General features: G+C 41.6%; 1 protein-coding gene across 3 annotated transcripts in view; it reads left to right on the forward strand.

The window, feature by feature from the left end:
* Nucleotides 1-17,418, forward strand: part of uvrag (UV radiation resistance associated gene) — a 94,416-nt gene that overhangs the window by 44,264 nt on the left and 32,734 nt on the right. For all 3 annotated transcript variants that reach the window (XR_004334611.1, XM_032533297.1, XM_032533298.1), the window contains one exon: nucleotides 11,845-11,920. Coding sequence is in view for 2 of the 3 variants with exons in the window: in XM_032533297.1 (XP_032389188.1) it covers nucleotides 11,845-11,920 (76 nt within the window). In the remaining variant the exon portion in view is untranslated. The remainder of the gene's footprint in view (nucleotides 1-11,844; nucleotides 11,921-17,418) is intronic.

A 17,418-nucleotide genomic window follows, 5' to 3' on the forward strand; every position in this document is an offset into this window, starting at 1 on the left:
ACACACACACACACACACACACACACACACACACCAACCACACAGCACACAGCAGCCTGCAATAGAGCGTTTTCACTGGGGCTTGGCTTCTGGATTTGACAATATGACATACTCTGATAGGGCCTGCTACATTACAGATACATTTCAATACATCTACTTGGTTTTGAAAAAAGAAAAAAAAAAAGCGCATCTCTCCCCAGTTCCGCTACATACCTGCATAGTTTTTACGGGGGTGCTTTCTTCTTAAGCTGTTTTGTTTTGCCCATGGTAACAAGTTCCCCTTATTTTACAACCTACTCAGATGTTCAGATAATCTATAATCAAGCTGTGCCGAGACTGTAAATCACAGTGTCCATTCAGTGCAAGTGTCTCTGACACGCCCTAGGGCTGTAACCACTGTGCTTCCTATTTTCACAGCAGAGCATTATGTCATTTTTTTTTTTAAATCAAGAACTATTCGTGATTGCAAATATTATGTTGACATAGAGCGAAGCAAATGATAAAGTGAGAATCTAACCGCACCTGGGGCTTTGTCAGAGTTTCTTATCATTATTTGTACAGGCACTGTAATTACAATGAGGGCCAATGTAATGAAATTATTATTTTGTATATGTTATGGTCCTGTAACTATGCATCAAGTCAGAATTAAAAAAAACAACCCTGCTCTGTTATGATAATTGCATGCTTACTCTGGTATGCACCTTACGTGCATATTGACATTCCACACATTCAACTGTGAGAGGGGGAGTGATGAGGAAGATTATGCTATAATCAGCAATGTTACCAGAAGCCACGGATGTGAGTGAATATGATTGCCGCGGCAGTGTTACAGTTAGTAGCCTGGGTAGGTTCAGTGCCACCTGAAGAGGAGATTAAAGATGAAAGTCCAGAGACATTCTTGCACTTGTCAGCTCTTACTATGCATGCAATTCTGCTTTTACTGTGCAGAGCCTGGTTGATATCAGCAGAATGTTTTAGTCCTTATTGTTGTTTTTATGTTAAGAATATTCACACATTTTATGCAAGTGTTTATTACTGGGAATTTGAACAAATATTGGCACCTTGGGGGCCCCTGTGGGCCTCTGTTTGTGCTGAGCTGTCGGCTGGGGTCATTTGAAACCTGGAGTAGACTCATTATAGTAAATGATTTAAATTGGTAGAAAAGAACATGCAGGCCACATGGCAATGTTAAATCAGATCATATTGGAATGGGCTATGGAACTCCAGTTAGGTCAGTATTAAATAAGTACATGAATAAATGTGGTTATGATATAAATCTAGAAATAAATATATGAGGCAATAAATACAAAAACACAATAATCAGTCGAATAAAAAATGTTATTTGAAGGACTACCTTTTATTCATTGATTTCAGGGTAGGTTTTATTTCATAATACCACATTTATTTCACTTTTTGCGTATTCAAATGAACAGTCGGTGGTAGCTAGCTATAGGCCCGCTGTGGCCCCTCTGTCTCATGTTTTCCATGCTGTGGCAGATAGTTATATGCTGGCGAGGCCAGGCGACGCTGGTCGCTTTGGTCGGATCTGAATCTGTGAGAAAACCACGCCTCATTCATTTGAATCAAAGAAATGGAAAATAAAAAAGGACTGAAATAAAGGAAAGAAGGAAATAATAAAATAAATGAAAGGAGTCCTTTGGAAAATGCCATTTATTTAGTAAAAACCTTTTTTATTTATTTGTGCTGTACTCTCACATTACAAAACAAATGACTGCTTGTTCTCGGCCGAGGCACAGGGGGGTGATGTGTAAATCAGCACGGACACTTTCACATCCACATGTGTCGTACTTAAGAAGACAAACAGCTGGGAGAAAGTGTGTGAGAAAAAGAGAGACATTATCAGACAACACCGTGATTGAGCGGCCATCTCTCTGTGTGGGTGATTATGTCATGACAACAGCTGGGGAGGCTCACTGGGAATCCCTTCACACATTTCCAGTCCTACCATGCAGGATATTTACAGCAGGTCCAGCAACAAAAAATAAACTTGTAGGCTGTGTGGCTGTTGAACAGACACCCCAATCTAGCATTGCCCTTAGGTGTCCCTGAGTGGGGCCAAACGCACCAGCAAACTTTCACTCCCCCCCCTTCACATGTTTATGACCCCTGAGGTCCCGGCGGGCTGCAGACACATAGCAAAAGTATGTGTGGGGAGATGGAAAGCAACTAGCCAAGCTCAAAAGTGTACAAAAAAGGGGTGATTAAAGTGTCGGAAAGAGGCAGCCAGTGGTGATAAGTGAGGTGGCATTGGATCAGTTTCTCCCAGCGTGGTAGGATTAGTAAGCAGTCAGTCAATTATAATGGTGTGCACATAGGAACCTCATTTTTTAGTTGCACTGTAGGCCCCTGTTAAATGGTAATAGTCCTAACCCTCCTCTTGCAATGTGATGAATCTTAGTGTTATATTTAGTTGACTCCATACATCCTTAAAGTAAGGCTCAGCATCCCCTTTCTGTGGCTCTACTGCCCATCAAGTGTGGATCCAGATTCTGTCTTAGAGCTCTGGGTATTTTCAGGCCTAACCTGTTCATTGATTTGGGCCTTCAGTGTGGTGTGAAGAATATGAATAGATTTTACCTTTTGTGCTTGGCTAATATCACTTTATTCCTTTCCACCTGCTGGGTACAGTAATGGCTGCCTTATTTCATATAGTCGGATATTTTTCCACAGGAAAAGGCATGTGTTGATCTGAACCGTGTTACCCTCCGGAGTGTCAAACTGGCCCTGTAAGAATGTTTGAAAGTAAAGTGTGGAATATGACTGGTCTGTTTGACACCCCCCCCCAAGACATGTTTTCTGAAATCAGTGGACTCTTAACGACATGTTGCGCCCACATTTTGTCCTTTGGAGAGCCCAGTTCCAGTGTTTCTGATTGCATGGTAGAGACCTAGGGAGATGTGATCCAGATGTCCAGTGTCTGATTGAGACCAGAGCCCAGCCATTAAAAAAACTAGCACTGCCTCCTATACGCCTTTCGCCCGAAGAATTTAGGCAAATCAGTTTTTATTTTTGTTCTTTATCATGGCTAAAGGAAAAAAGGTTGAAAGTGGGATTTACACATTACTGCTTGGTTTAAACACAAAATAAACTCGGTGTAGGTAGCGAATGTGAATGCCAGGGGAGGGAGGCCAGCGCAAGACGAGAGGAACCTGTGAGTTCCAGAAAAGGGGTTATTGTTCCGGGGCTTCAGGGGTTTCATGTCTCTTAACATGGACCATGTGCACAGGAGGTGAGGGGACCTGCACCCAGATCACCCAGACCTGCACAGCAATGATGGGGAAGAGAACTGTGAGGCTACATGGCACGTTAAACATGCTGCTGAAGGACTCATTGTACAGGAAGGAGTAATAAATTATGGCAATCACTCATGATTCTTTTTTTTCTTTTTTTTTCTTTTTTACATATAAAAATTATAAACTGTGACAAACAATACACTGAGGCTGGGAACACGTCACAAGACCAAAAAACATAGAGATGATAGATGGGAGGGAGGGGAGACAAAACATCATCTTCAGAAACAGACACACACACACAGACAGACACAAGACAAGGGACCAAACACCTGCAAATGTAATGCAAAGGCTGTAGCACATTCTACAGCCCGGACATGAAGTATCTATAGTTAAGTTAGTTAAGTTACATGCTTAGATACCTTCTATTTATTATAACAATGCAGATACAGTAGATGTGATTTTATATCCAGGGGTTTTAAGATATCCATCCTGGCATTTCTGGTATTAGCCAATATTGTACAGTCAATGGAATTTCATTTTTGGCACCTGATCAACCTTTATGTTCTTTAAAGGTGTCATCTTTATTGTTTCCCCACACTCTGTCCTACATTACAAATTGTCACTTTAATTACAGATTTCAGCTTCAACTGGAATTCAAGATTGTCATAGTTGTTGTAAAATGAGAATTGTATGATGTTCTACTTGGTTCTGTAAGAGACTGCACATTGTCAGGCAATATAGAATGAATTATTATTAAGGAGTGTGATATGTTTGCTAGTGGGTCAGTTAATGTGTTCTTCATAGAAAGAATGAAGGAGGTGATCCACTTGGGATCCAGATAGTTTAAATCAAATTCCAACAAATAGCTCACTATTTAAGTGTCAACTACAAAGGCACCCTGAGACTGGACCGAATGTTTACTTGTCTTCTGAGGTTTTCTACCAAATCACTCAAGGACAACGGCAGGAATGCTATGTTTATAATAGCTCTAAAGAAGTCAAGGACTCTCTTTTAGGTTGACAGGTTAGTTGAATAAGCAGCCATTCATCTTGGAGCCCTGCTGTTGTGCAGCCCATTGGAGAAGTCTTTGTTCGTACTTCATTAAAAAGATAACAAGAAGCATCTGGCTTTCTGGAGGATGCTGCAGCTTGAACGGGATGACCCAGCCAGCTAAGAACTCTGATAATGTACTTTTGGTCAGAGATTGAGGGGAATCAGTGTACCTGTAACAGCCCTGTCTTTCTATACTGTAAACACTTGCTCGCTTTTTAGCCATGCTAAGGGCACGTCTGTCTGTTAGTCTGTCCACCCCTTTGCGCAAGTATTTCAACAACCATTAAAAGGATGGGAACAAAGTGCTGTACGGACATTCATATCACCCAGAGGATGAACCCTACTGACTTTTGTGACCCCACTGCCTTTTCCTCTAGAGCTACCATGATGTTGGAATGTGTGGTTTTAAGTAAAATGGCTCAACAGCTACCAAAAGGATTGCCATCAAATTTTGTACACACATTAATGTCCCCCTCAGGAAGAATTGTAATCTTCTTTAACTTCTGGCATCTAGCACCATCACCAGGTAAAAATTGTAATTTTTGTTTGACCAAATACCTGCAAAATAATGACATGCCCATCAGCCACAGTTTTTAGTGCTAATTTGCAAATGTTAACATGCTAACACGCTAAAAATATGAACATGGTAAATGTTTGATGTGCTTGGGATCAGCATGTTAACATCGTGAGCATGTCTATGGTATCACTTAGCTCAAAGCGCTGCTGTGCTAAAGTACAGCCCCGCAGAGCTGCTCGCATGGCTGTAGACTCTTTTTAGTCCGGCTGTGATCAAGAAAATTGGTGTTGACCAGAAACTGAAATGAGGTCAGAATATTAACGCTCAATCGGCGTTATAATCTTTTGATTTCAGGTCAGATAGCATGTTGTTTTTTTAAAGTTGCATTTTGGATGGAGTGATGATCTGCTCTGACTTACGTTTTTTGGCGAGTGAATACTATGTAGAATTCTGCTTGTGATTAAAACAATGGAAAAAACAAAGGGAAAATGAGAGTGCAGGGGTTGGGAGCGGGGGTCAGCAGACCCCTGGATATTCTTAAGAGCTGTGATGAAAACCCAGTATGACAGAGCGAGCAAGCGCCACATCGCTCAGGAGACGACAGAGACCAAGATGGCGAAACGGTTATACAGGGGTCTTAAGTGCAGCAGCGGCCATTAAAATAGCATTCACTGACAGATGCTCAGTGTAATCATTTCTCAGAGATTGAAAATTACAGCTCACTGTGATTTATATGGTAACCACTGCCATTAGCGCCGTGACAGTTGCAAGGCAGGTGTTTTTTTTTGTTGTTGTTTTTTTTTTAAAGCAGGCCCAGATGATTTATGGTCCCATGCCGTTTGAAATTGCACATTAAAGATATTGTGAAACTTACAAGCACCCCCTCCCCCTGCCCCTCCCACCATTACACCACAGGCGTACGTACTGGCCAAGCCTCGTCTCCAATATGTGAGCCAGAACTGTTGTTTTGCACATTTGGAGTATTAATTAGGATGTCTAAACAGGCAAGCCAGCACATGTGGACGCCTCAGCCTGTGTATACATTACAGCAGGTCAGCCAGTCACTAGGAGTCTTCCCTCTGTATTCTCATGAACCACGCTAAAGCTGAGCACGACCACCCACCTGCATAGCTGCGTCTTCCTTTTTACTCCTACGTTTAATACACAGGACCCAAGAGGGAAGAGAGAAGAGTCCAATATATACTAATAAGGTGTTTGCGTTTACATGCTTTCCAAAGTTTTCACAAGAAACCCCCACTGACCTTGTGGCCTTAGATGGCTTTTAACAGGACTGAATGTAGAGAAGATGGCCATTTTAACTAAAAAAAACATTTTGGTTCTGTTGTTGTGGTAAAACTCCAGAAACCAATGTCAGTTTTAAACAAGCTGTATGTAAAAAGCAGAATGCATATACGAAGCTTTAACTAGAGACTTTGGGCCGTAGTAGCCTCACCTATTCTCTTTGCACAAAGAGCCCTACAAATGTTTAACCATTTAACTGTCTGGAGGGGATAAAAGACGCCATGAGCGGCCAACACCTGTTAGGAGGCCTCTGGGGTGCAGTCCTGGGAGACCGTGTAGACACTGGTGGTGGTGGATCACTCAAAGATGAAAGAAGTTTAAGTCAGCCCGCTATTAAAAGATCCCTCAACAGGAATAAAAGAAAGGGCATGGAGTGTTTAAAAAAAACCCAACAGAAATGGACACCAAGAAAGAGCAAAGAACTTCCTATTCTTTATCTCATCATTGTAGATATATGTTTATTGGTTGTTTCCTCCTTTTAACGAGAGTCCTCCTTTTATATTTTAAAGTAGTCTATGTCTAGACCCTGCAGTTAAAGAGCTGGCAGGCTGGGGCGCACATATTCTCTCCTATAAAGACAGGGGACTTTCCTTTGAGATGCAGCTTTTGTCTTTTTACGGTGTCAGGGCTCCACACTTATTAATTACATATTTTTGTGTCTACACACAGGGCCAGCACTTGCACGTTAACTGTGCTGTGGTGAGATTGCTCTGAAGGGTGGATGAGAAGGAAAGAGACGGGCAGTTTTTTATGAGCGAGAGGGGGCAGGGCATTGACTGTTGCTCTCAACTCACCGTCATTTCTTTTTCATCTTTTTGTCCAGTGCACACAGAGTTGAATATTAGCTAAATGAAAGCAGATTTCATGTTCCAGTAATCAGTCTTTTAAATAGATGCTAAAGTGAGTGGGTGTGTTGATTATGGTTCCTGTCATATTCAGTTTGCTGTGTGTTTCACGGACACGACGCGTCAACAGAGCTGCCACAGAGGGGAGCTGGAGAGGGATGTGCTGACGGAAGAAACGGCTTGATTAAGGAAAGTGAGGAAATATGAGGAGCACTGCTGAGATAGAGATGATTAAATTTGATTTATATGTACAACAAAATTAAACAAAAGAACAAACAGCATCATGCACAAGGTACAAGAGTCAAAGTAAGCATGAGCTCATTTGAAAACACAAAAACAATCTTACCAGCCAGTGGGAAAGCACAATTAGTGCAACAAACATTAGTTCTCCAGCCTGTGTGTCAATCTTTCTTGTTTGTGTCTGTTTATTCTGGACCCTTTATCATAATGGACAGACAGGGTACTGATTGTGGCCTGTATATTCCTCCAGGACTGTTATTTATTTCATCCTGTTTAGTGTTGAGGACTACCTCAGTGTATGGTGCTGGCTGAGGGTGCTCTGTCTCCTCTGACTCTGCGATTCCTTATTTCTCTCCAAGACACTCCAATAACACTTACATGTTTAATGTTATAGTAGGAATGATAGTGACATGTGACAATGATAGACGATGCCTATCTGTCCCCATGGTCCATAGTTCGATGAAAATTGAAAAAGGAAAATAGTGACTTTTTTTGACCGCAAAATAAATTGTTCTTGAGCTCTTTCTGTTTTGTTTATGAGACTTTGTATTCTGACTTTTTACATTGTTGTTTGTTTGCGTTACATCTTTTACTGTTTAGAGCGCTTTCTTGGCATGGCCTCCTTTTGAAAGTTATTTAAATCTCAGTGGGACAAATCTGGTCAGATTAGATGATATATAAGATCAAATGTGCTCACTAACTGAATCGCATACTGCTTTGGCGATTCCTCCCTTCCCTCCATCCTCCCCACTGGTGTGTAATAATATATTTAACTTTTCTGGACGTCCCCGGGAGGGATTCCTAGTGTTTGGTGAACCGGGGTCGCTCCAGTGTGATTTCAGACACAGTGGACAGCAGTCATTAATCACTTGGCTGTGACCATGATGACGGTGTGTGTTCATGTTTTTGCGTTTGTGTTGGAACAAGCTCTGTTTTCCTTTTCGGGAGTGTTGATCAGCAAACAATTCCGTTTTGTGGGGAAGTGATATTGGGAATGCCAGCGGTGCAAGGGGATTGCCTATTTTGTTGTTCTTCCTCTCCCTGTTTGTTATTTCCTATTGCTTAGATATGGCCTGTGGCATGCCGCCTGCTCCGTGGGGCCCTGGCTGCATGTCGGGGATATAGAGGGGCCAAAAAGTGGCTGACCGTGGGGCCCCGAGGCTACAGCGTCTCACTCTTTACTTGCCAGCTTTTAGAAGCAACATCCTGTTAGAATGACCCCCATCTGTTGAGGTTTACTTCTTTAACTTCCCAGAGTTGCAGTGTAATGTGTGAATGAGGAGGTGTTTACAGTGAGAATCTCCAGACAGGCTCAGGTATGAGTAGGAGAAAACAAACCGATAAAATAAAACAAAAGCCTTAGGTAAGTTCATTTTATCAAAAGCAAATGCTGTTAAAGCTGAAATGCTGAAACGTGGGTGTCATCAAAGATTTCAGAGATTGGAGCAAAATCTGGCCTTCAGAATGTCACAACCACCTCTGAATCTATACATTAACCTGCAGGGTTACCGTGTCGTTAGCATGATCTCAGTTGACAGTAGGAGGAAGTGTATTCTCACATTGCCTCAAGCACTTGTAGGTCAGAGTTAGAGGGGGGGAAGACCCCCATATCTGCTCCCACACAGGATTAACCAGAGACCATGACCCAGTCTCCAGGGGGCACACACACAGAGAGGAGGCATGCCGGATGTACATACTCACTACACACACACACACAAAGCGTTCAACCCATGTCTGTGCATAATGTACAGTACAGGCACATCAGAATGCATCTGCTGCTTCTGACATTGCTGTCATATACAGTTGAGGTCATATATTTTTGATACACCTAGGCTAAAGACATTCAAACACAATTTTTCCAAACTCAACATATTACCACACATTATGTTAAGTCAATGGTTAGCTACTTTATTCCCATAAGAGATCATTTCATAATAATACACAATACTTTTATTCTCTAGTAGGTCAAACGTTTAAATACACCATGTGGATTGTCTCTTAAAACGACAACTGAAATTACTTTTGGAAGCTTCGGATAGGCCATTTTTCATTATTAGAAACTAATTGTGGATGCATTTGTGTTTTAATGGGGAGTACACCTGTACTTAAGGGCTTGGTCATTACTTGGTCAGTGCCTTATAGCACTTTATACTATGGGAAAATCCAAGCAATTTAGCCAAAACCTCAGAAAAAGAATTGGGACCCTTCGCAAGTGTGGTTTCTTCTTCTTTTCTTTTTTTTGAAGATCAATTTTTGGGGCTTTTCCCTTTATTAGAGACAGTGGATTGTCATGAAAGAAGGAGAGAGATGAGGGATGACACACAGCAAAGGGCCGCAGGTCGGATTCAAACCCAGGCTTTGCAAGACTCAGCCAACATGGGGCTTACTGGGTGAGCTAGAGGCCGCCCCATGTTTTGTTTCTTCTTCGTAGCAATTTCCGAGCAGCTGAAGGCCCCACAAGTGTCAATTTATTGTACCTGGGTACAATAAATTGTACCCAGGGTATAAAAATTGTACCCAGGTATAAAAATGATGGAGCCACACAGACACTGAATCGTTCAGGAAGAAGGAGAACATTATCCCCTAGGGCTGAACAAACCTTGGCCCCAACGGTCATACTGAACCCCAAGACAAGAACAAAGAAGCTGGTGAAGACGTCAGAGGCACAAAGTAACAATGTATCTAAATCTACTACTGGGAGAGTAGCTGAAAGGCTGTATCGCATGGAAGAAGTCCCAACTCTTACAGGCATAAAAAAGGCAAGAATGTTTTGCAGATGATCACCAGGACAACGTCACAGCCTTTTGGAAGACAATTATTTGGTGATGAGATAAGACACAAATTGAACTGTTTGGCCACAATGATCAGCCTTGTGTGTGTGTGTAGGAAAAAGGGTGAGGCTTTCCATCCCAATAACACAGTTCCAAATTAAGTTGGAAAGTAGATGGCTTTGTGAGGAAGAAGGATTATCTGCAAATATTAAAGCAACATCAGACAAGACAAGACATTGGCTAGAAATTTGAAGCTCAGTTGTAGTTGGGTCCTCCAGCGGTACAACGATCCTAAGCATACCACCAAAGTCGTGACAAAATGGTCAACAAAGACAAAGTAAAAGGATGGGAGCGGCCATCACAAAGCCCTGACCTGAATCCAATCGAGAATTTGTGGACTGAACTCAACTGGTGTGTCCTAACACCAGTAGCTAATGAAAACACTGTCACATAAAAGACCTGCAGCTCATTTAAGTTGAGCTGGTGCATTTTATATTCATTTGTGGAAGTTACCCTAGGGGAGGCATCAAGGTGCTGCTTCAAACACAATTCTGTGCTGTTGTTTTGATGTGGTCCTGCCTTACATGTACATCAGACAATAACACACGCTTTATTAGTTAGTTTTCAGATGGAAAAGCTTATTTTTACAATAATATTTCCTCTGCCCATTGTTCCCCTGTTGGCACGGCCTTTTGGCAGCTGTTGCAACAACAACAAAACAGCTGTTAATGCAACTAACGTCATCGCTACTGCATCTGTGTGTATGTATGCTTACGGCAGTACCTGGCTCGGTGACATCTCACTTGTGTTGTTGGATTTTTCTTCTGACAAATGCCAGATGTCATTTTCATGTGCAGAAAGGAGCAGTGCAAACTCTCTAAAATTAAGACATATTAGCTCCAATATCTTAAAAAGTATTATTTCAGTGTGGGGGTGAGACGTTAAGAGTGGGATTGGGTTTAGGTCACTCTAAAGTTTAAGGTGAAGTATTAAGAGATGGGGTTTAGATTAGGCAGTGATAGTAGATAATAAAAGTTATCGCAATTGTGTTAATGCAAACAGGTGTGTGTGTGTGTTTTGTCAGACCAACGTCTTGCCCATTTCATGGAGCTGGTTTCCCAAAATATGGTACTCAGTGGGAGATCAGCAGACATAAGCACATAATGACAGGAAGGGATGAGTTCAGCTTTAAGTCCCTGATAGCAGAGAGAATCTCCCCTGTCTACATGTCAGCATGTTCTCTCTACCCTACCCCAACACCCAGGGATAACCTCCACATCCTTTAAGAGCACTCCCTGTGCAGTGCTAACTAAGACATCTGACTGGCACCATTGGGACTTCCCCACTATGCTGAAAGGAAAAGTCTTTGTTCCTGCTCAGTGGCAGATGGACAGGCTGTTTGGACGCCTCCGCTCCTGTTTGATATTTCAGTTTAACAAGGCACAGAGGTGGCGTCTGTGGGATTGGATCATAGACCACTCAAGCATCTACAAGAGTTACTGACTGTAAAGGCTGCTGGCTACATGAACGGCCGTTTTCAATGATGGGAATAATTCACTGCCTGTTGCAGAGCCAAAGAACAGCAGCCCCTCAAGGTAAAATGAACAAGCAATGGACCCCCTTTTAATCCCACCATCCTTTTATTTAATATTGGTATTTTCACACTGATAGGCCTATATTATGATATGTAGTATGAATAGAAGGCTGTTGTAAGCCTGACTGTGCGTTGTTGGCTTGAGAGCGTTTGCTCACAGTGTCTTTAGCACCTTTGATTTTTTGACTCTGTTGGTAATAGCTTAACTGGAATAAGTGACCTGTTCCTGTTTAACACCATGTTTGTCTTTTTCTTCTGTCTTTAACAGATTCCCTTTGTACCCCAGAGGAGAGCGCTTTCATTTTGAATATGGTGTCTACTTACTCAACAAGAACATTGCCCAGGTATGAACAGACAAACAGTGCACAAATATTTGCTCCAAATGTGTCAATGGAAACTTATTCAGACACATTTTTAAAGTGAAAATGTGGATCTACAGTGACTACAAACCAAGATTTGTTTTGGAACCAGTACATTCTCTGAACAGTACCCTGGTGGGGAAACCACAGTTAATAGCCCAATGTTAACTGCACCTGGATACCTGTCATCGAAAGCGCTTCTCCCGCTTCTTGCATTAGTAAATGTGTAACTTTAAAGGCTGGCAAAAATTAAAAAAAGACATACACTACCGCTCAAAAGTTTGGGCTCACTTACAAATGTCCATGCCACTCCATTATAGACAGAATAGCAGCTGATCTGAGTGGGGGGGCTGATCTTTGATGCAATATCCACATTGCCTATTATCAGCAGCCATTCATCCAATGTTCCAAAGGCACATGCTGTTTACTGATCTGATATCATTTTAAAAACTAAGTAGAAAAACTAAAGAACCCTTTCTCAATTATGTAAGCACATAATGTAATCTGAAAACTGCTGCCCTGGTTAAAAACAATGCAACTGATCTCAGCTGGTATTCCGTCTACAGTGCAATGGAAATTTCTAAGTGAGCCCAAACTTTTGACCGGTAGTGTAAGTCTTTAGAAACAGGTCACAGATATATATTTTTTATGAAGGAAAAGAAAAAATATATTTCTGAAACAGCTGGACACTTTCTTAGCAAGGCTTGCATAAGTTAACAGTGCATTGGTTGGGGACCATTTTCAGCCCCAGATTTTGTGCTCTTGTGAGTATTAGATTAGATTAGATTAGATAATACTTTATTCATCCCACAGTGGGGAAATTCCCTTGTTACAGCAGCAGCAGTTTTCTACAAGAAAAGCAGAAAAACAACAAAGAAGTAAAACACACAAACAGGCAAACAACAGACAATGAGCAGAGGGTATAGACTGAATGTAAAATGGCGTCAAATAAAGGTATTGTAAAGTTTGGGTGCCATAGTACAAAAAACAATATTGCAGTGTAAGTAAGTGACGTAAGAAGTAAATTGAATATGTAATTAAAATCATATAGCAAAAGTAAGTAACCACAAGATAAATTATATTTACCTGTGACCATAAATTATATTAAATAAGTAAGTACTTGTAATGAAAAAATATAAATACAGATAATAAAGAAATACAGAGAGTGTGTGGAGTACATGTGGAACAGACTCAAAATACTATTACTACTACTGTTACAGTGTCCATGTTAATTGTAAATGAAGGAACTTGTCACTCATTGAAACACTGATGTGTTTTTATCCATGCGAGTGGCTCATGGTTATATAAATGTCGGTCATTCCACCTCTTTGGTCCAGACTGATATAAAACCTTTGGGATGAATTGGCATGTCATTTTGTCCAGTATCGAACTAGTTGATGACCAAATACCCGCAAAACTAAGGAAATACCCAACGGCCTCAGCTGTACCTTGTGTTAAGAGGTAATGAACAAATGTTAGCATGCTAAACTAAGATGGTAAACATGATAATAATAACTATAGCTGCTTCACATTGGCATGTTGGTATTGTCATTGTGAGCACGGTATTATGCTAACAACAGCGTGTAACTCAAAGCAACCTCTATGCTTTCTACAGCCTCAGAGTCACTATCATCGCCCCAGAGAGTTGGTAATGAGGCTTTGACTGCACAAGCAACACTTGTTATAGAATCAATTCATTGTTGGTTTTGGTATGTTCATGGGATTTGTTGAAAAGGAAAACATGGAATATGCTCAGACTCGTCCTCTGACCTTTGAAGGAGCAGGTAGTCACAACATCATATGTGTCTGTGTGTGCAGGTGACATTTGGTACACAAGTTGGACTATCGCTCTAAATTGGTTTCTCTTTCTCTCTCCCTCTTTTATTGACACAAACACCTCAGAGTAGAGCTGAACTTCTGATCTATATCTGCTTATTAAAGTACACCTAATGTGTTGACCTGCATCACTCCCTTCATTCATCCCTTTATACATGTACCACTGGCTTATAACAATTTGCATTCCATTCCCAGTATTGACCACATTCAGGCGGGAATGAAGGGCCTCTCCACTGAATAAGACCAGGCAATTAGCGCTAGCAGGTGGCTGACTTCAAACCACTGCGCTTTGGGAGGTTTCAGTTCTAATGCCAGACCACAATCGGCTTGCCAATATCCAAGACTGCCATCTTCCCACCAGATCCATAGATACAAAAATAAGCCAGATAAGAAAACCTTTTAGACAGCAAATGAAAATAAGTGCTCTGTGAAACCACCAAAGGGAACAACAAAGTGGTCCGTTGTGTTTTGTAAGCCATTATTCAAAGTACTGTAGTGTACTGTAATGTGTAATGTAATCTGACACTCATTCCATCACGACAGATCAGTTTTATTTAAATAGCCCAATTTCAAAATTACAAATTTGCCTCAAGGGGCTTTACAATTTTTACATGGCACAACCCCTTTAGCGGGAAAAAATGGCAGACACCTCAGGAAGAGCAGAGGAAAAACAGAGGAGAAATCCCTCATCCAGGATGGACAGACAGGAAATAGAAGTTGTACAGCATAGACCAACATAGTAAAATGACAGTAAGGACAACCAGGATTGTAAACATGTCTGGGCCTAGATTATTGCCTGCCTATCTAAGCACTCTCAATAACTCTCAAGACTGAACACACACACACACACACACACACACACACACACACACACACACACACACACACACACACACACACACACACACACACACACACACACACACACACACACACACACACACACACACACACACACACACACACGCACGTTACATTCTCCCAAATATTCACCGGCCATGCATTTGCACCAATGTGACTTCTAACCGACACCTGGCAAATGTTTTGCGGTGAAGCTCATTGTTTTTTAGTTTTTTTTGTTGGGGACTATATTCAGCTGCAGATTTGGTGCACTTGTCAGTATTTATATGGCAGAGGGATGGCGCATGTGGGCCTAAAGACCCAAAATACTTTCACAGTACCCAAGTTAATTGTAATGAAACTGTACTTTTGCGTGAAATACATTTTAGTGTGCAAGGTAACACAGGATCTACAGACTGACTTAGCTTCTGAAATAGCTTATTGTGATGGTGAACATTTTTCACATGGAGGACATTTGGCATGCAGTCATCTACATTCATACTCCTACCTTTTAACTCACATACCCCTCCACCCCCCAATCCTTTTTTTTTCAGAGCCACACATCATGATCTAAGATTTCTGAGATTTCTGTCTCATGAATCTTAAGTCATTCAATGTAGCATTGCATGCTCACCCTTGCTGAAAGATTAATTTGACTACTGATAGAAGGCACATGTTTAAAGAGAAATGTTCTTAATCTGACTCAGCTTTTCAGCAGTAAAATCAAAAATAATATTTCTGAATTTGTGGTGCAGTGATGGAGAGATGACTTTTCTGCTATTCAAGAATGGAACACATTCTCATATATATATAAAAGTATGTGTCCACTGCAGATACCAAATGAGATCCAGACAGCAGAATGTTTTCACCTGTGTCCATGAAACCAATGCAGAAAGATTGAAGGGTTTTGAAACCAGATGTAAACCATCTGCTGTACCCCGGGTAGGCACATGTGAAGAGTGCATGATAACTTTGTAAGTGCAATCTGTGGAATGATAGACGTCTGTGGCTTATTCTGTCAGTAACAGAAGGGGCACACGCCATACTGAATCTCGCCCATGCACATAAAAATAAACAAGTTGTACAACACCTTATGACAACCTATGATATTAAAATCACTTATTTTCTCATATTGTCACCAAAGCTAACATACTCTGTTTTGAAGAGCTTGGTAGGGCATCAGTAGTTTTACAGGATAGCAGCTTTCATTGAAAACCCTGTCTCATGCAGACCATCTGTACCTGGCTACTGAAGGATGACTTATCATGTTGACTCTAAAACAACGTACCGGTGCTACTTGGGTAGTCCAGCTCCATGTGAGAGTGATATTAGACCATAGTTTTAAAACTGAAGCAGTCATAAACATTTCAAAGTCAATGAAATAAACTCTTTTTTTTTTCTTTTCTTTTTTTAAGTTTGTTGTTTTTTCATTTTTGTAACCTGTCTTTAATGGTCGCCTTTTGTTGAGCCAGGTGTGTTCTGCAGCCACTGCAAATCTTGTTCACTGTCTGGCTCTGTGATACAAAGCAGAGGGCTGATTTCACAACAGAGCCATCTGATTGGGTGATTGGTTGGTTTGCCAACCCACTAGAGCCTGGGTGGGAGACTTTAACCGTCCATCTCTTATTAAATTGCCCTGTGTGGCTGTGTTTGAAAGTTATACAGGGACGCTGGCAAGGGATCAGGGTCACAGCAGGTCCACCCTGCTTTGATCTGGCAGAGGGAGAAGTTTGCTTTCATTAAGCCTCATGCCATGAGGCCATGGGCAAAGCCGGGTGGCTGTTTGGAGCACCCTGGATTTTGGGTGGCAACACACTCCCATGTTGCCACCTCCAGTTCAATTGTTTGACAAAGACAAGTTAAGAAAGGCTTTTTGGAAATTAAGTCATTCTCACTTGCTCCTTCCTCCTTTCTTGTGCAATCAGCAAACATTGTGAAATCTGCAATGCCTGAGTGACTTATGTTTATGTGGAGTGTTATCATGCATACTTTTTCTTTGGTCCCAGTTGAACTGATACCAGAATGTCAATTAAAGACTATGCGTTTTTCTCTCAGCTAAGTTGTGAAATGAATGGCATCTGGCTGGCTGCTGCTTTTCTTTAAAGTAGTTGGCCACAGGTATGTAGCTGGGCCTGAAGTGCCCATCCTCTGGGACGCACACATGTTAAACCTGCCATTCCTCCATTCACAGAGACAAATTAGCCAAGTTAGTGTGGCTGACTCCAAAGGAAAGGCAGCAGCCTTTTGTCTGAAGCCACGCCATGTGTTGCTTTTTACTTTTAATCTCTGTTCTCCACTAGGCTACATTGTTGTGAAACCGGCATATGGGGCTGATTAGATGACAACTGATGCTATACAATATCTCTAGGTTTTTTAAGGAGGAGGGGTGGGCACAACAATTATCTCTCAGTCACTACGCTTGGTATCATATTTTGTGGGCCTCAGGCACAGAAAACCTAGTATTGGAAATTAAAACCGCAAATCTGGTGAGGCACCACCAGGTCACCTCTGGGTTCACTTTTATTTTTGTCTTCTGGGGAAAGTCGCCTGCAGTCTCCCACCTTCCAAGTCTCTGGGCAATTGCATACCATGACCTGCAGGCAGAGTGCCATTCTGGTGGTCTGAAGCATACGTCAGAGCGCCTGTGGCCATTAAGAGTGGCAACTGTGGCTCCATAAAACACGGCTATGACTCATGGGGCAGCCTACTGTGTTTAGTGGTTAGTGGAGGTGGCAGCAAGCGGAACAGGAGCTGGTTGGCTGGGGTAATTCATTTTGAAGCTATGAAATATCAACAAAAAAAAAAAA

Source organism: Etheostoma spectabile, chromosome 13 (genome assembly GCF_008692095.1).
Source record: "Etheostoma spectabile isolate EspeVRDwgs_2016 chromosome 13, UIUC_Espe_1.0, whole genome shotgun sequence".
Classification (NCBI taxonomy): Eukaryota; Metazoa; Chordata; class Actinopteri; order Perciformes; family Percidae; genus Etheostoma; species Etheostoma spectabile.